The 16480-nt window shown below is 36.2% G+C and overlaps 1 protein-coding gene across 1 annotated transcript in view; it reads left to right on the top strand.

The window, feature by feature from the left end:
- CCDC73 (coiled-coil domain containing 73) overlaps nt 1–16480 on the top strand; it is a 115974-nt gene that overhangs the window by 33425 nt on the left and 66069 nt on the right. The window contains 1 exon segment of the mRNA NM_001192547.1: nt 9650–9688. Coding sequence (NP_001179476.1) covers nt 9650–9688 — 39 coding nt within the window.

Raw genomic sequence — 16480 nt, 5'->3', positions numbered from 1 at the left:
AGTGTCCTCATTTGCTATCAGTATGTTCAAACTTTTTAGTTCATTCAAATTCAGTTTTGGTAGGTTGTGTTTTTCTGGGAATTTATCCACTTCTTCTAATGGGAGAATTTATTGGCATATAGTTGTTTTTAATAGTCTCTTATGATACTTTTTATTTCTGAGGTGTCCACTGTAATGTCTCCTTTTCATTTCTAATTTTGTTTACTTGAGTCTTCTGTCTTTTTCTTAGTCTAGCTAACGGTTTGTCAGTTTTGCTTATTCTTCCCAAAAAACTAAGTCTTAGTTTTGTTGATTTTTTTCTATTGTTTTTCTATTTGCTATTTGATTTATTTCTGTTTAAATTCTACTATTTTCTTCCTTCTGCTGATTTTGGCTAGTTCTTTTTTTATTTTCCTAGTTCTTTGAGATGTAAAGTTAGATTGTGTGAGGTTTTTTTTTTTTTAAATGTAGGCATTTATCATTATGAAATCTTCTATTATATTGCTTTTGGTGCATTCCGTAAGTTTTTGTATGTTGTGTTATTGTTTTCATTTTGTCTTGAGATTATTTTTAAAATTATCCTTTTTTAAAAAATAATGAATGTTCAAGAATTTGTTATTTATCTTCCAAGTATTCGTAAATTTTCTGTTTTCTTACTGTTAATAATTTCTAATTTTATTCCATTGTGACCAGAAAAAATATTTGGAATGCTTTCCATCTTCTTAAATGTAAGACTTTTTTGTGGCCTATCACATTAAAGTTGATTTTTCTGTGATAGACCATATGATAGACATATGCTCTATCTTGGAGAATGTTCCATGTGTGCTTGAGAAGAATGTGTCTTCTTCTTCCTTTGAGTGAAACTTCTGTATATGTCTGTTAGGTCCATTTGATCTATAGTGAAGTTCAAGTCAACTGTTTCTTTATTAATTTTCTTTCTTCTATCTGTATGCAAAGTAAGGTATTGGAGTCTCCACCATTATTGTGTTTTTGTTGATTTCTCCCTTCAAGTCTATTGATATTTGCTTTGCATATTTAAGTGCTTTGATGTTGGATACATATATATTTATTGCATCTTCCAAACTGACTCTTGAGCACTATATAATGACCTTCTTTGTCTTTAGAGACAGTTTTGACTTAATTTATTTTATGTGATGGGGCTTCCCTGGTGGCTCAGATGGTAAAGAGTCTGCCTGCAGTGCAGGAGAAGGCAATGGCAACCCACTCCAGTACTCTTGCCTGGAGGGTCCCATAGACGGAGGATCCTGGTAGGCTGCAGTCCATGGGGTCGCTAAGAGACTACACGACTGAACGACTTCACTTTCACTTTTCACGTTCATGCATTGGAGAAGGAAATGGCAACCCACTCCAGTGTTCTTGCCTGGAGAATCCCAGGGATGGGGGAGCCTGGTGGGCTGCCGTCCATGAGGTTGCACAGAGTCGAACATGACTGAAGTGACTTAGCAGCAGCATCAGGAGCAGTACAGGAGTCCTGGGTTCAATCTCTGGGTCAGGAAGATCCCCTGGAGAAGGAAATGGCAAACCACTCCAATATCCTTGCCTGGAAAATTCCATGGATGGAGGAGCCTGGCAGACTACAGTCCATGGGGTCACAAAATTCAGACACAACTGAGTGACTTCAGGCAATTTTATCTTATATAAGTTTAGCCACTCTGCTTTCTTTTGATTACTCTTTGGTATGTCTTTTCATCTTTTTATTTTTAGTCTTATGTGTGTTCTTAAATCTACATTGAGTCTCTTATAGATACTGTGTCATTGGATTTTTTAGAAATTCATTTAGCCTCTCTATGCCTTTTTATTGGAGAGTTAATCTACTTACATTTAATGTAATTATTAATTGGTGTGGAATTACTGTTGTCATTCTGTTGACTGTTTCTGTTTCAGTTGTTTTATATATCTCTTCATCTCTTCTTTTATTTGAAGTTTTTGTAGTGATTTTTAAAAGTCTTATCTTTTGATGGGTGTTCCATGAATCTTACACGCTTTCTTCATTCTCATTAATTTTTCTTTTCACTGGTCAATTTAAAATGACCTGTCTTTGAGTTCACTGGGGTTTTTTCCTCCTTTTTCATTGAGTGTGCTGGTTGGAACTCTCTATTACATTTTTAATTTCATTCATTGTGTTCTTTAGCTCTAGAGTTTTTTTTCTGTTTGTTTTTGGTTCTTTCCTTGTGACTTTTATCTCTATTGAACTTCTCATTTTATTCATGTAATTTTTTTTTCCTAATTTTGTTGAATTTTCTATCTGTGTTGTCTTAAACTTTGCTGATCTTCTATAAAACAATTATTCTGAGTTCTTTGTCAAGTAGTTCATAGATCTCTAATTCTTTGGAGTCAGTTACTAGAAATTTGCAAAGTTCCTTTGGTGGTTTCATGGTTCCTTGATTTTTGTGTTCCTGTAGTCCTTTGTTGGTATTTGTGCATTGAAGGAGCAGTGTTTTTGGACTAGCTCTGGTGAGTATAAATCTTGACCTACTGGTGGGTGTGAGAATGCTAGTTGAGTAGGGTATGTGGTGGTACTAGGTATAGTGCTGGGTCAGGCAGCTCTGACTTGGTTTGGGAGCAGTGGTGCCTCTGGCTCCAAGAAAGAGCACAGTGTCCTGGGCTCCAGGGATCTCCATCAACTCAAGTAGGTATGGACATAGCAAAGACTGTAAGGGTCCTTGGAGGTGAAGTTCACTCATGTCCATGGTAGTGATAAGGGCTGTTGAGGTCTTTGTGGTGAAGGCTGCTGGTGTCCTCCTGCTCTCCTTTTCTCCCATTTGAGGAGAGTTGTGGTTGAGGGCGTTTCTTTTGGCACCAAGCTGTGTGAGTCTAGAGGATGGAATGACACAGGTGAATTGCTGCCTACACTTCTGTTCAGACATCCTTGATTTTTGGTGCTCTACTGGGTTCCTGCAGCTTCTTAATTGTACTCCAGAGGTCTTCCAGAACTGTTATCATTCATAGGTACTTGTTAAGTCATGTGGAGGAGGTGGAATTGGGGGAAAAGGACTGGGTCCTCCTGATCTACCATCTTTCTGATAACACGCCTGTGAATTCTTTATTTCTCAGAAATAAGCCCTTTTTGTTTGTGTTCTGGGCTTCAGATGTTTTTTTCAGTTTGTCATTTGTATTTTGATTTTGTTTGACTTTTACCATTTGCTATAAATTATTTTCCTTTTATGGCTTTTGAAGTTTGTCATGGTTAGAAAGGCATTCACAACTACAAAGTTATAAAAAGGATTTTCCCATGTTTTCTTTTATTACATCTATGTACTCAAATTTTACATTATATCTTTGATCAATTTGAAGTTTATCTTTTGTAACACAGTATGAGATACGGATCTAAGTCTATATTTTTTCAGGTTATTAAATGGTCTTAATATTGTTTAGATTCTCCTCATTTGAGATATTAAGCAATTTTTATTTTGAATTTCCTTAGTTACTTTGATGTAACAAAGTAAATAAAAATTAAGTAAAACAAAATGTCAATGAGTTCCAAGAAGAATGTTTTCAGTAAAAAGAAGGGCATGGATTCTGTTTGTCAGATTGTATGAATAAGAGGCTGGAAGATACTGATATGGTAAAAAGTCCTTATATTTTGTTTCAACAACAACAGCAATGTAACAACAAAGCAGTAAGTGATTAGAAACTCCAGAGAAAACAGATTACTCTATAACTAGGATATAAAGTAAATTACATTTCGGAGTGGTTTTGAGCAACTGATGGGTTAAAACAAAAGAGAAGATATTTAGGTCCTGACCCTAGTAAAATCATCCTTCATATAGCATATTGGTCCCAGAAAAAATGTAGTATTAACAGCCTGTTAGGTTTTGCTTTAAAAAAATCTGTGTTGTTTTTAATGACATAAACACTGTTGACTTCTCATTTTGTAAGAATTAACCTATAAGCAAAGCATGGAAGACTTAATTATGATTACATAATAAAATTTAAATGTTATTAACCTTGTTGATGAGAAAGTAAAAATGTAGGGAACTGAAGTTGATAGTGATATCCAGAAATATTCTTTAAAATAGATGGAAAAGAAATAGAAGTTTAAGGCTACTATTTAAAGTTTATGTAGTTACACAGTTTAGTGATTCTTTTCATACCTCAGATATCTAGTTAAAAATGATCCCAGTAGAGAAATTTTTAAAATTGTTATTGTAGTTGAGTAAACAAATTACTATTCATTTCAGTTCAGTTGCTCAGTCGTGTCCGACTCTTTGCGACCCCATGAATCACAGCACTCCAGGCCTCCCTGTCCATTACCATCTCCTGGAATTCACTCAGACTCACGTCCATTGGGTCAGTGATGCCATCCAGTCATCTCATCCTCTGTCGTCCCCTTCTCCTACATTTATCCATAAGGAACTCTTAGATATTTGGATAATTTTGTAGTTTGGAGAATCATAAACTTACAGAGATGTTAGAAATACATTGTTCTTGTTCAGTTGCTAAGTTGTATCCAACTGTTTGTGACCTCATGGACTGTAGCACATCAGGCTTCTCTGTCCTTCCCTACTTCCTAGAGTTTGCTCAAACTCATGTTGATTGAGTCAGTGATGTTATCCAACCATCTCATCCCCTGTTGCCCCCTTCTCCTCCTGCCCTCAATCTTTCCCAGAATCAAGGTCTTTTCCAATGAGTCAGCTCTTTGCATCAGGTGGCCAGAGTATTGGCACTTCGCCATCAGCCATTCGAATGAATATTCAGGGTTGATTTCCTTTAGGATTGACTGGTTGGATCTCCTTGCAGTCCAAGGGACTCTCAAGAGTCTTCTCCAACACCACAGCTCAAAAATATCAATTCTCTAGTAATTCTGCATTACAGAATGTATTTTCCTGAATGATTTAAAAGTAATATGCCAATCTGATGCCCTATCTCCCCCAATACTGTACTGTCTCTCCTATAATCAAGGACATTCTCTTGCAAAACCATAACACAGCCATAAAATCTTAAAGTTAATTTTGATATATAATTGTAATCTAATTCTCACGTTCCATTCAGGTTTTACCAGTTGTCTTAGCAAAAGGATCCAGTTTAAAATCTTACGTTACTCTTAGTTGTCATGTCTCTTTGATCTCTTTCAGTCTGTAACAGTTCCCCAGTCTTTGCATGAGCTTTATGCCTTTGAAACTCTTGAAGATCATAGACCAGTTATTTTGTAGAATGTCCCCCAATTTATGTTCATATGATATTTCTTCATGAATAGAATCAGTTTATGCACTTTTGGCAGGAATATTACAGAAATAAGGCCTTGCTCCTATAATTTAATCCTGTCAGATAATTGGTTATTTCAGTTATTTTATTTCAGTGCTCAGATTGTCATTAGTTTGGCCAGTAGCTATCCATTCAGGCTGATTTTTTAGCCTTATGGACATGTCTTTATCATTCTTTAGTGTTTTCTTGCTGTTAGGTAAAAACAAAATATACCAGGATCACCTTGTAGTTTAACTAACCTTGCCTTAGAATAAATTATTTCTCAACATTGCCCTGGTTCCTTTCAGTGTAAAATGGAATGTAGACATGCAGATCTCAGCACTGTTACACTTCATTACTATTGGGGTGTCAGTGGTCTCAGACCCTGTCAATGGGCAGAGCTAGGGAATTGATGTATGTATTTATATACACACAAATATATAAACATGCAGTTATAATTATGTTTGTTTCTTTATCAATCTATGTATGTCAAAAACCATGAATTCACATTATTTCCAATTCTAATCCAAAACCCGAGGTTAATTTTATTTCCCTTCAATATTTATATATTTCCTTTCTTTTACAGTAAAAATATGACTTTCTTTATTCTTAATAGATTTACTTATCTGATAAATTACCCTATATGTGACCAGGCTACCATTCTGCTACTTCTTCCTTCCTAATGTGGATACCCTCTTTTCCCTGCTTCAACTCTGATACCTGGGTCACCCTTTTTCAACACTGCCTACTAACCACCTTGCTCAGCTTTTGACTCCCCACAGTAAATTGCCTCACCATTCAGGCCTGATTCTCTGTTCTGGAATGCTGCTGCCATGACCCTTTCACTTCTTCCCCACCTAATGAATTTGGGACTGATTTGTTCAGGAATGTGAGAAGTTAAATATTTTTATCACAGTATTTAAAAAAAAATTATTCTCAAGTAACATAAATCTAGTTAATGGAAAGTTAATGGGAAAAAAGATTTGCTCTAAACAAATGTACTTTACAGTCAATTTTTCATAAAATTTTCCATAAAGTGAGGGATAACTAGGAAATCATTTGTACTTTATCTTTAAAATTGCCTTCTATAGTTAATACATTAATTAGTCTTAGTATCTTTTTTATCCTGTGTTAGAAAGATGCCTATATCTGATATTGTGAGCCCATTTTATGTGATTTCAGAATGAAAAATCATTATAGAACATCCATAAAAATTTCATGTCAATCTAGTAATGTTACTTTCAGATTTGACTTGTCATAGGGATGCAGCTACATGGTAGTTTTTTAAGTTGGGAAGTGCTCTAGAGGTGTTAATAAAATAGAGTTGTGAGTCATGATTCAGAAAGAATAAAAGGGATATTAATGCAGGATATTAATGTTTCAAGGACAGTGACCTGAAAAAATTTGGTAAATTTGCTCTGTTTATCAGTTTTTTCTTTGGCAAATGGTAGCTATATTAGTGAGGGTTCTCCTGGGAAACAGAACCAATATTATATACACACACACACACAGGGGCTTCCCGGGTGGTGGTACTGGTAAAGAACCCACCTGCCAATGCAGGAGAGAAGTAAGAGATGCAGGTTCCATCCCTGGGTCAGAAAGATACCCTGGAGGAAGAAATGCCAATCCACTCCAGTATTCTTGCCTGGAGAACCCCATGGACAAAGGAGCCTGGCAGGCTACAGTCTGTAGGGTTGCAAAGAGTTGGACATGACTGAAGTGACTTAGCCCACATATATCTATATCTGTAGAGATGATATGTGGAATTGACTCACATATTCACACATTCACACAATTTAGAGGCAGAAAAGTGCTGTGAAAAACTGAAGGTATAATTCTGGTCTGAGTTCCAAGGATTGTCTCTTTTTTTCTTCTTATTTTTCTAGGTGGGCTTCCCTAGTGGCTCAGCTGGTAGAGAATCCGCCTGTAATGTGGGAGATCTGGGTTTGATCCCTGGGTTTAGAAGATACCCTGGAGAAGGGAATGGCCACCCACTCCAGTATTCTGGCCTGGAGAATTCCAAGGACTGTATAGTCCATAGGGTCTCAAAGAGTCGGACACGACTGAGAGACTTTCACTTCACTTAACTTCTACCCTTTTACTTTTCTTTTGTCTGTTTCCCCTAAAATATACTGTGATCTCGTCCAGTGTCTTTTCTTTAAAATGGGATCTACATGCAAAGGGCTTCCAAATGTTTATCTCCAGCTCCAGAAGCAGCCTGGATTGACTATTGGATGTCTAAAAGACATCTGAAACTTGACATGTTCAAAACTAATTTCTTAAAATCTCATCCCCCTGAAAACTAAATAAAACTAATTTCTTAAAATCTCATCCCCCTGAAAACTAAATAACTTATTTGTCTTTTTGTTGTTGTTGTTGTTAATTACAACTTCTTTCTTCCTGGTGCAGATTTTTTTTTTTTTTAGCTTTTCTCTCAGAGTATACCAAGAATCCAACCACTTCTCATTGTGTCTTTTGCTAACACCCTGGTCCTCTTTTATCATCCTCTTTCATCTCAATTGCAGTCATTTATTAAGTGTTTTTCCTGCTGCCACTTCTGTTCTCCTTCAGTTTTAACATAACAGAGTGATCCTTTTAAAGAATAAGTTAGGTTATGTCACATTTGTGCTTGCTACTCCTCAGTGGCTTCCTGTCTCATTCAGTGGAAATCATTATCATGTGCTATAAGACCTACAATGGTTTGGTCCTACCCCCTCTCCTACTCTCCTCTGAACTCAGTTTTTGCTGTTTTTTTTTTTCCCCTTGCTTACTAAACCTTCCAGCCATATTGGCGTCCTTGCTGTTCTATGACTACATAAGACATTTTCTCACCTTAGGGCCTTTGCAGTTGCTGGAATAATCTTCCTTACTTTCTGTTGAGTCTTTACTCATAAGTTGTCCTTTCAGAAAGACTTTCCTGGCCATCTATGTAATCCTCTTCCCTGATTTATTATTTTTCTTAAGCACTTATCAATATCTAGTAGAGCCATATATTTTAACTTATTTATATTGCTCATTATCTACATTCCCCAGAATTTATACTGGACAGGATTTTTTGGTCCAATACTATACCTTCAGTGTCTACATGAGTGCTTTACTTATAGTAAGCATTCATTGTTTGTTGAAGAAATGAATCACACATAACTGATTACACCAAAATGAAATGAAATTATTAACTTACTCAAGGCAGCATGCTGAAGAATTTATTTTATAGGAAATGTGAAGTAGTGAACTCTTGTTTAAATTTTAACAAATACTAGGTGAATTCAAGTAAATAAGCACTCATACATGGCTTTGTTGTTGTTGTTAAGTCGCTCAGTCATGTCTGACTCTGTGACCTCATGGACTGTAGCCCACCTGGCTCCTCTGTCCTGGGATTTCCTGGGCAAGAATACAGGAGTTGGGTTGTCGGTTCCTTCTCCAGGGGATCCTCCTGACCCAGAGATCAAACCCACATCTCCTGTATTGGCAGGCAGATTCTTTACTGCTGAGTAAGCAGAGAAGCACTCATACATGGCTAGTTGGAGCTTAACTTGGCCTACCACTCTGGAGGACTATTATGTGTAATGACAATTGTTAAGTCTATAAAAATGAACACATCTTAGGAGTTCTGCTTCATGGGGTTCATTCTGCTAAAATGGGTAACTACAGACTTTTTTTTGGTGCAGCATGTTTATTTTTGGTACAGTATGTTTATATGAAAGAAGAATTCTTTCATAGAACTGAAAACTGGGTAAGTCTACAAAAATAGCAGTTTGATAAAACTATGGTAGAAGGTTAAACAGTGGAATACTATTCAGCCATTAAAAACTTGTGTTATAGATTAATTTGTGATATAAAAGTGTTTGCTATATATTAAGTAAAAATAACAGTACAAAATAGTACATATATTATTATTCTACCCCCCACTGACTCTTTTTTAAAATACATAGAAAAGTACCTGGAAACACTATGGTATTAATGATTGTTATTTCTGGATTGTTTTTTTTAAGGTAACATTTTTCCTTGTGCTTATCTATTTTATCAAAATTTTTTCAACAAAAGAGCTAATATTAAGTAGCAAACCTGCCTAGAGTTCTTTGCTGTTCTTCTTGCTTTATTTTTCTTCATAGTATTTGTCACTCTCTAATTTCTATACTTTTTGCTTATATTCTGTTGTCTGTCTGCCACCACCCCCAGTAGACAGAAAGCTTGTTAAGAACAGGGACTTGGTTTGCTATTGTATCACAGGATCCTAGGAAAATGGCTGGCATATAGTACTTGCTCTGTAAATACGTGTTGAATAAATAAATGTATTTTGTTATGAGAAATAAAGTTATGGCAAATAACACTTTGAAAAAATGTCATTGGAAAGAAGTACATAGAAGATAAATGTCATATAGCATACAATTTTAGTTTCAGAAGGAATTTATAGAAAATAGCTAAAAAGTTTTAACAAAGTTTTTTTCTGCTTATTTTATTCAAGGTTTCTAAATATTCTTTACAGAAGAAAGTGAGTGAAATGGTAAGGAAATTTCAAAATATTTACCCACTCACCCCAAATTAGTACATAATGTGTACAGTATTTTTGTCAAATTAATGTGATACTTATAGTAAAAAGGAGTTGAAACTGGATATTGATATCCGTTTTAAAGGACTACAATTTCAGATGTAGCTTAAATGAATTATTTCACAAGTGTATTTCCAGTTTACCCAGTGTTTACCTGTGTGTGTGTGTGTTAGTCACTGTCTTGCAACCCCATGGCCTGTAGCCTGCCAGGCTCTTCTGTCCATGGGATTTCCCAGGTAGGAATACTGGAGTGGGTTGCCATTCCCTTCTCCAGGGGATCTTCTCAACCCAGGAATCGAATCTGGGTCTCCTGCATTGCAGGCAGATTCTTTACCATCTGAGTCACCAGGGCTCAGTGTTTACATATGATAAAATAAGTTTAACAGTTACTGAATTGTTGGTAGAGGTCTGTATCAAAATTAAACAACAAAGAAGTGAAATCAGAACTGTGAAATCCCTTACTTTAATGATGTCTTTCATAGGTATTTGTGTAAACGTGTAGTTATTACTTTTAGCCTGAAAAATTGAAATAATATGAAGTAACATTTGAATACTGCACTTGAGATATGGTACTCATCCTTTATCATTCAACAAGTGTTTGTTTGTTGCACATTCCTCTTATGTAATATAGTAAAATTAATATTTGCATTTTTACAACAATATTTTAGGAAATATTTACTTTCATATTCTCTATATCCCTATTTGATACAAAAGAATTTTTTCTCTGTATTTTTGACTGAGCAAAATCCTCCCATATCCACTTATATCTTAAGAGGACTTTTTGGATGTCTTTATGCTATTTCATTCTCTTTGGAGCAGACCATAAGGCAAGTGAAACTAATTTTTGAGTAAGGTTTGTCTATTATATCTGTGAGAAGTAAGAAATGAGAAATCACTCCTTATGACATTGAATACAAAAATATAAAGTACATATTTTGCTTATTGAAATGTTTTGATGGGTTAGAAAATAAAAGCCTCAGAGAGATTGCTAAGCTTGATTGAATAAAAGATCTGAAAATTCTGTCACTGTTCAACTGGAAAGACTAAAGATAATATTGTCAGACTCTTTTAAACTATGATTTTAATTAAGGAGCTGAAAAACTAGATTCCAGTTTAGCTTTAAGTACCATGACATTTGTACTGAAAGTCATCTTCAACGCTACAGTGGTTTTACACAAAATATAGTGAAATTGAATAATGTACCCTCTGACCTGGGAGATAAAGCTACAAGTTAAAGATCAAAGGCAACATAAAATGTGTTTTGTTTTATTCCACTTTAAAATTTCATCAGACAGATACTTGTAATCTTAAAAACAAGTGGAAACATTGCAGTATACTTGTGATAGTTTTTGGTCAGTTTTGAGCATTGTATTGTGAATTAAGATTCTTAAGAACCTACTAAAATGATATTTGTATTATAGTTATAATTTTTTCTGACATTTCAAGGCATTAAATGAATCACTTTGCATTAAAATTATTTTGTATATTGATAGGTACACAATATTTTATGCCAATTCTATTAGACTCTATTTTAGATGATTGACTTAAAAGTTAAAAATCTTTTTTAAAAACATTCTTTTATTATTCATTTTATATTATTCTTATATAGTTCAGGTGACTTAAAAAAAGACATTTGTTTATTTATTTTTGGCTGTGCTGAGTCTTCATTGCTGAGCAGAATTTTCTCTAGTTGTGGTGAGCAGGGGCTACTTTCTAGTTGCAGCGTGCAGCTTTCTCATTCCAGTGGCTTCTCTTACGGACATTGGCTCTGGGGTGTGTGGTCTTCAGTAGTTGTGGCACATAGGCTCAGTAGTTGAGGCCTGAGGGCTCTAGAGCACAGGCTCAGTCGTTGTGGTGCGTGGGTTTAGTTTGCTCTGCAGCATTTGGGATCTTCCCAGATCAGATTCTGAACCTTGTCTCCTGCATTGGCAGGCAGATTCTTTCCCACTGAGCCACCAGGGAAGTAGTAAACAGTGTTCAAAAATCCAATTAATTTTATTCAGATTAGCACATTATCTTTATATATTACTTGACTGTGCAAGACAGGAAAAAGATAGTCATTTGTGTCAAGGCAGGACTTTGGGAAGCAGTTGATAAAGTTGTGTCCCATAAGAAATCATTTAAAAATAGTACTAATCTAATGTTATAAAGAAGTTCATGATTTCCTATAGGCAGGCTCTTAACTGTTAGTAAAATTCTGTCTTATGGGAATTCAGTAAGGTGATTTTCATGTAGTGGTAGCGTGTCTCTAGATAAATTAACTCAATTATGAATGGAAAGATTCATCTGTCTCTAAAAGTACCAAAACCTTCTCTTGAACAAATGATCATATGGATCATTACCAATAAGACAAATACAACAAAATATAGTAAAAAATAAACTATCGAACATCAAATTAATTGATTTGGTCATTGATGAAAATCTTTCCTGTTTGGTGTAGGTGATTACTTTGAGTAACTGAGTAACCAATAGAACTAATGAACAAAATAAAAACTTATCTAACCATCTCTTAGTTACAGTTTATTTCTTTTTTGTTTATTACTTTTCCTCTAAAGAAAAGACTTACAAGAAGGATTTAGTTTTCTTTATTAAATTATAACAAAATTTTAGCATTGAAGGTTTTGATGAGATTTGCAATTACCACTTATTTCATTCAGAATAGAATATTTTTAGACTATTTGGAAATAATCTTTGTGATTATAATATATATATCTGTACACATAGAATATGTAACTTTAGTGTTTTTAAGTTGTGACCAAAAAAGTGAAAATATCTTAAGGTTACCATGAGTTTTTTAAAAGTGAATTTTATAGCCCATTGATTTATTTCGGGTTTATATTGAAGAAATTGAAAGATAATTTGCAAAATGAGGAAATATATAAAGTTTATTTATAAGTATATAAATAGAATGATGAATATATAAAGTTTGGTTTTGGGTTTTAAATCTTTTTCTTCAAAATTTACTTATATGAACTAATTGCTCATTTATTTCCTTACGGAGACTTTTCAAATCAGTCTCTATAAGGAAACAAGAAAGGAGAAAATGAGCAGCTTTGCTTTATTAGCAGAAGATATTAAGAAGAGATGGCAAGAATACACAGAAGAACTGTACAAAAAAGATCTTCATGACCCAGATAATCACGATGGTGTGATCACTGACCTAGAGCCAGACATCCTGGAATGTGAAGTCAAGTGGGCCTTAGAAAGCATCACTACGAACAAAGCTAGTGGAGGTGATGGAATTCCAGTTGAGCTATTTTAAATTCCTGAAAGATGATGCTGTGAAAGTGCTGCACTCAATGTGCCAGCAAATTTGGAAAACTCAGCAATGGCCACAGGACTGGAAAAGGTCAGTTTTCATTCCAATCCCAAAGAAAGGCAATGCCAAAGAAGGCTCAAACTACCGCACAATTGCACTCATCTCACACACTAGTAAAGTAATGCTCAAAATTCTCCAAGCCAGGCTTCAGCAATATGTGAACTGTGAACTTCCTAATGTTCAAGCTGGTTTTAGAAAAGGTAGAGGAACCAGAGATCAAATTGCCAACATCTGCTGGATCATGGAAAAAGCAAGAGAGTTCCAGAAAAGCATCTATTTCTGCTTTATTGACTATGCCAAAGCCTTTGACTGTGTGGATCACAATAAACTGTGGAAAATTCTGAAAGAGATGGGAACACAAGACCACCTGATCTGCCTCTTGAGAAATTTGTATGCAGGTCAGGAAGCAACAGTTAGAACTGGACATGGAACAACAGACTGGTTCCAAATAGGAAAAGGAGTATGTCAAGGCTGTATATTGTCACCCTGTTTATTTAACTTCTATGCAGAGTACATCATGAGAAATGCTGGACTGGAAGACACACAAGCTGGAATCAAGATTGCTGGGAGAAATATCATAACCTCAGATATGCAGATGACACCACCCTTATGGCAGAAAGTGAAGAGGAACTACAAAGCCTCTTGATGAAAGTGAAAGTGGAGAGTGAAAAAGTTGGCTTAAAGCTCAACATTCAGAAAACGAAGATCATGGCATCCGGTCCCATCGCTTCATGGGAAAGAGATGGGGAAACAGTGGAAACAGTGTCAGACTTTATTTTTCTGGGCTCCAAAATCACTACAGATGGTGACTGCAGCCATGAAATTAAAAGACGCTTACTCCTTGGAAGGAAAGTTATGACCAACCTAGATAGCATATTCAAAAGCAGAGACATTACTTTGCCAACAAAGGTTCGTCTAGTCAAGGCTATGGTTTTTCCTGTGGTCATGTATGGATGTGAAAGTTGGACTGTGAAGAAGGCTGAGTGCCGAAGAATTGATGCTTTTGAACTGTGGTGTTGGAGAAGACTCTTGAGAGTCCCTTGGACTGCAAGGAGATCCAACCAGTCCATTCTGAAGGAGCTCAGCCCTGGGATTTCTTTGGAAGGAATGATGCTAAAGCTGAAACTCCAGTACTTTGGCCACCTCATGTGAAGAGTTGACTCATTGGAAAAGACTCTGATGCTGGGAGGGATTGGGGGCAGGAGGAGAAGGGGACGACAGAGGATGAGATGGCTGGATGGCATCACTGACTCGATGGACGTGAGTCTGAGTGAACTCTGGAAGTTGGTGATGGACAGGGAGGCCTGGCGTGCTGTGATTCATGGGGTCACAAAGAGTTGGACATGACTGAGCGACTGATCTGATCTGATCTGATAGTTGTAGGAAGTTGAGTTATTTTAAAATTATTTTTATTTTAAGTGCCTTAAGGGTCTTTTAAGTAAACTTTTAGACCACACACACATACACACACACGCTCATAATTATGTATATGCTGTTTTCCTCTAATCTTGATTTTCAAAGATTAAATTTGTTTAAAATATGTATTTAGAAAGCAGTGAATCCTGACATTATTTTCTTGTGAACAGTCTTTGCATTTATTAGTAAAATTGTGTGAAAGAGAAAACAAGTTGACACAATTCACAGAGTTAAAAAGAACAAAAACACTATATACTCAGCAATTTCTTAGTCATAATCTTTATTATGGTACCATCTGGTGGCTCAGATGGTAAAGAATCTGCCTGCATTGTTGGAGACCTGGGTTCGATCCTGGGCTGGGAGGATCCCCTGGAGAAAGGAAGGGAAACCCACTTCAGTATTCTTGCCTGGAGAATTCCATGGACAGAGGAGCCTGGTGGGCTATAGTCATGGGGTCACAAAGAGTTGAACACAACTGAGCAACTAACACACACACACATATGTAATGTTATAACAGCACCATCACTATAGTTGTATTATTCTTTATAATGTTCTTAGGTTTCTCAGGCAGGTGTTACCAATCTGCTTTTTGTTATTGCTTCCCAAAGAATTTAAACTGTTGACGGTCATGCAGTTAGTGGCAAACTGCCCTCTTCATCTCAAAACTAAATCAAGGCAGCCAACTAGGTTCACATGTGAACAGTCCTGTGGCGTCCTATATGAGCCAGTGAGCTATAGGTGCCTACTGTGATTTGAAGGACTTTATAACATTTATCATGGCCACTGAATAGACTAATTGTATTTGAAAATCAGAAGTTGTGTCATGCAGAACAAATGAAACTGCATTTTAATTCAACTTTGGCTTCAAGCAAAGAATGTTGGAATAGGGTATATCACAAACTTATCTAATGTGTATACAGCTCTATGTATGTAGAGAATACCTATAAACTCACTTTAATCTTTGCTGCATTTTTTTTTTTTTGGCTGCATTATGCGGCATGCAGGATCATAGTTCCCCAACCAGGGATCGAACTTGTGCCCCCTACAGTGGAAGTGCAGAGTCCTAACACCTGGACTACCAGGGAATTCCCCTTTGCTGCATTCTTAATTATCAGGATTAGTTAACCTTTGCAGGCATTGACAGTATTAATGTCTGAATATATGTAGTGGACAGTATTCTCATAAAGGCTATATGAAAATTGATCTGACTTGTAGATTGAGAGAATTCCTTAAATTGAAAAAAATGTTTTTAGACCAATCTTTAGTGAGATTGTATTGGGTTGCTATACATTTCCTGAAAGGAGTGTAATTCTCTCAGTTCAGTCGATCAGTCGTGTCTGACTCTTTGCAACCCCATGGACTGTAGCACGCTAGACTTCCCTGTCCATCACCAACTCCTGGAGCTTACTCAAACTCATGTTTGTGATGCCACAAACTCACATCCGTGATGCCATCCAAACATCTTATCCTTTGTTGTCCCCTTCTCCCACCTTCAATCTTTCCCAGCATCAGGGTCTTTTCAGTGAGTTGGTCCTTTGCATTAAGTGGCCAAAATATTGGAGTTTCAGCTTCAGCATCAGTCCTTCCAATGAATGTTCAGGACTGATTTCCATTAGGATGGACTGGTTGGATCTCCTTGCAGTCCAAGGGACTCTCAAGAGTCTTCTCCAACACCACAGTTCAAAGACATCAATTCTTTAGCGCTCAGCTTTCTTTATAATCCAACTCTCAGATCCATACATGACTACTGGAACAATCATAACTTTGACTAGATGGACCTCTAGATTAGAGAATTAAGTGGTATTTTAGAGGAACAGAATATGGGTCATTATTTTTCATTGTTTGGTTATTGATAATAGTGACTACCTAGGTAAGCATAAGTGGAAAAGGGCATGGCAGCCCATTCCAGTATTCTTGCCTGGGAAATCCCATGGACAGAGGAGCATGGCAGGCTACAGTCCATGGAATCGCAGAGTCAGACACGACTGAAGCGACTGAACAGGTAAGCGTAA

Source organism: Bos taurus, chromosome 15 (genome assembly GCF_002263795.3).
Source record: "Bos taurus isolate L1 Dominette 01449 registration number 42190680 breed Hereford chromosome 15, ARS-UCD2.0, whole genome shotgun sequence".
NCBI lineage: Eukaryota > Metazoa > Chordata > Mammalia > Artiodactyla > Bovidae > Bos > Bos taurus.
Note: the sequence above shows the minus strand (reverse complement) of the source record. Positions and strands in the feature narration are given on the sequence as shown.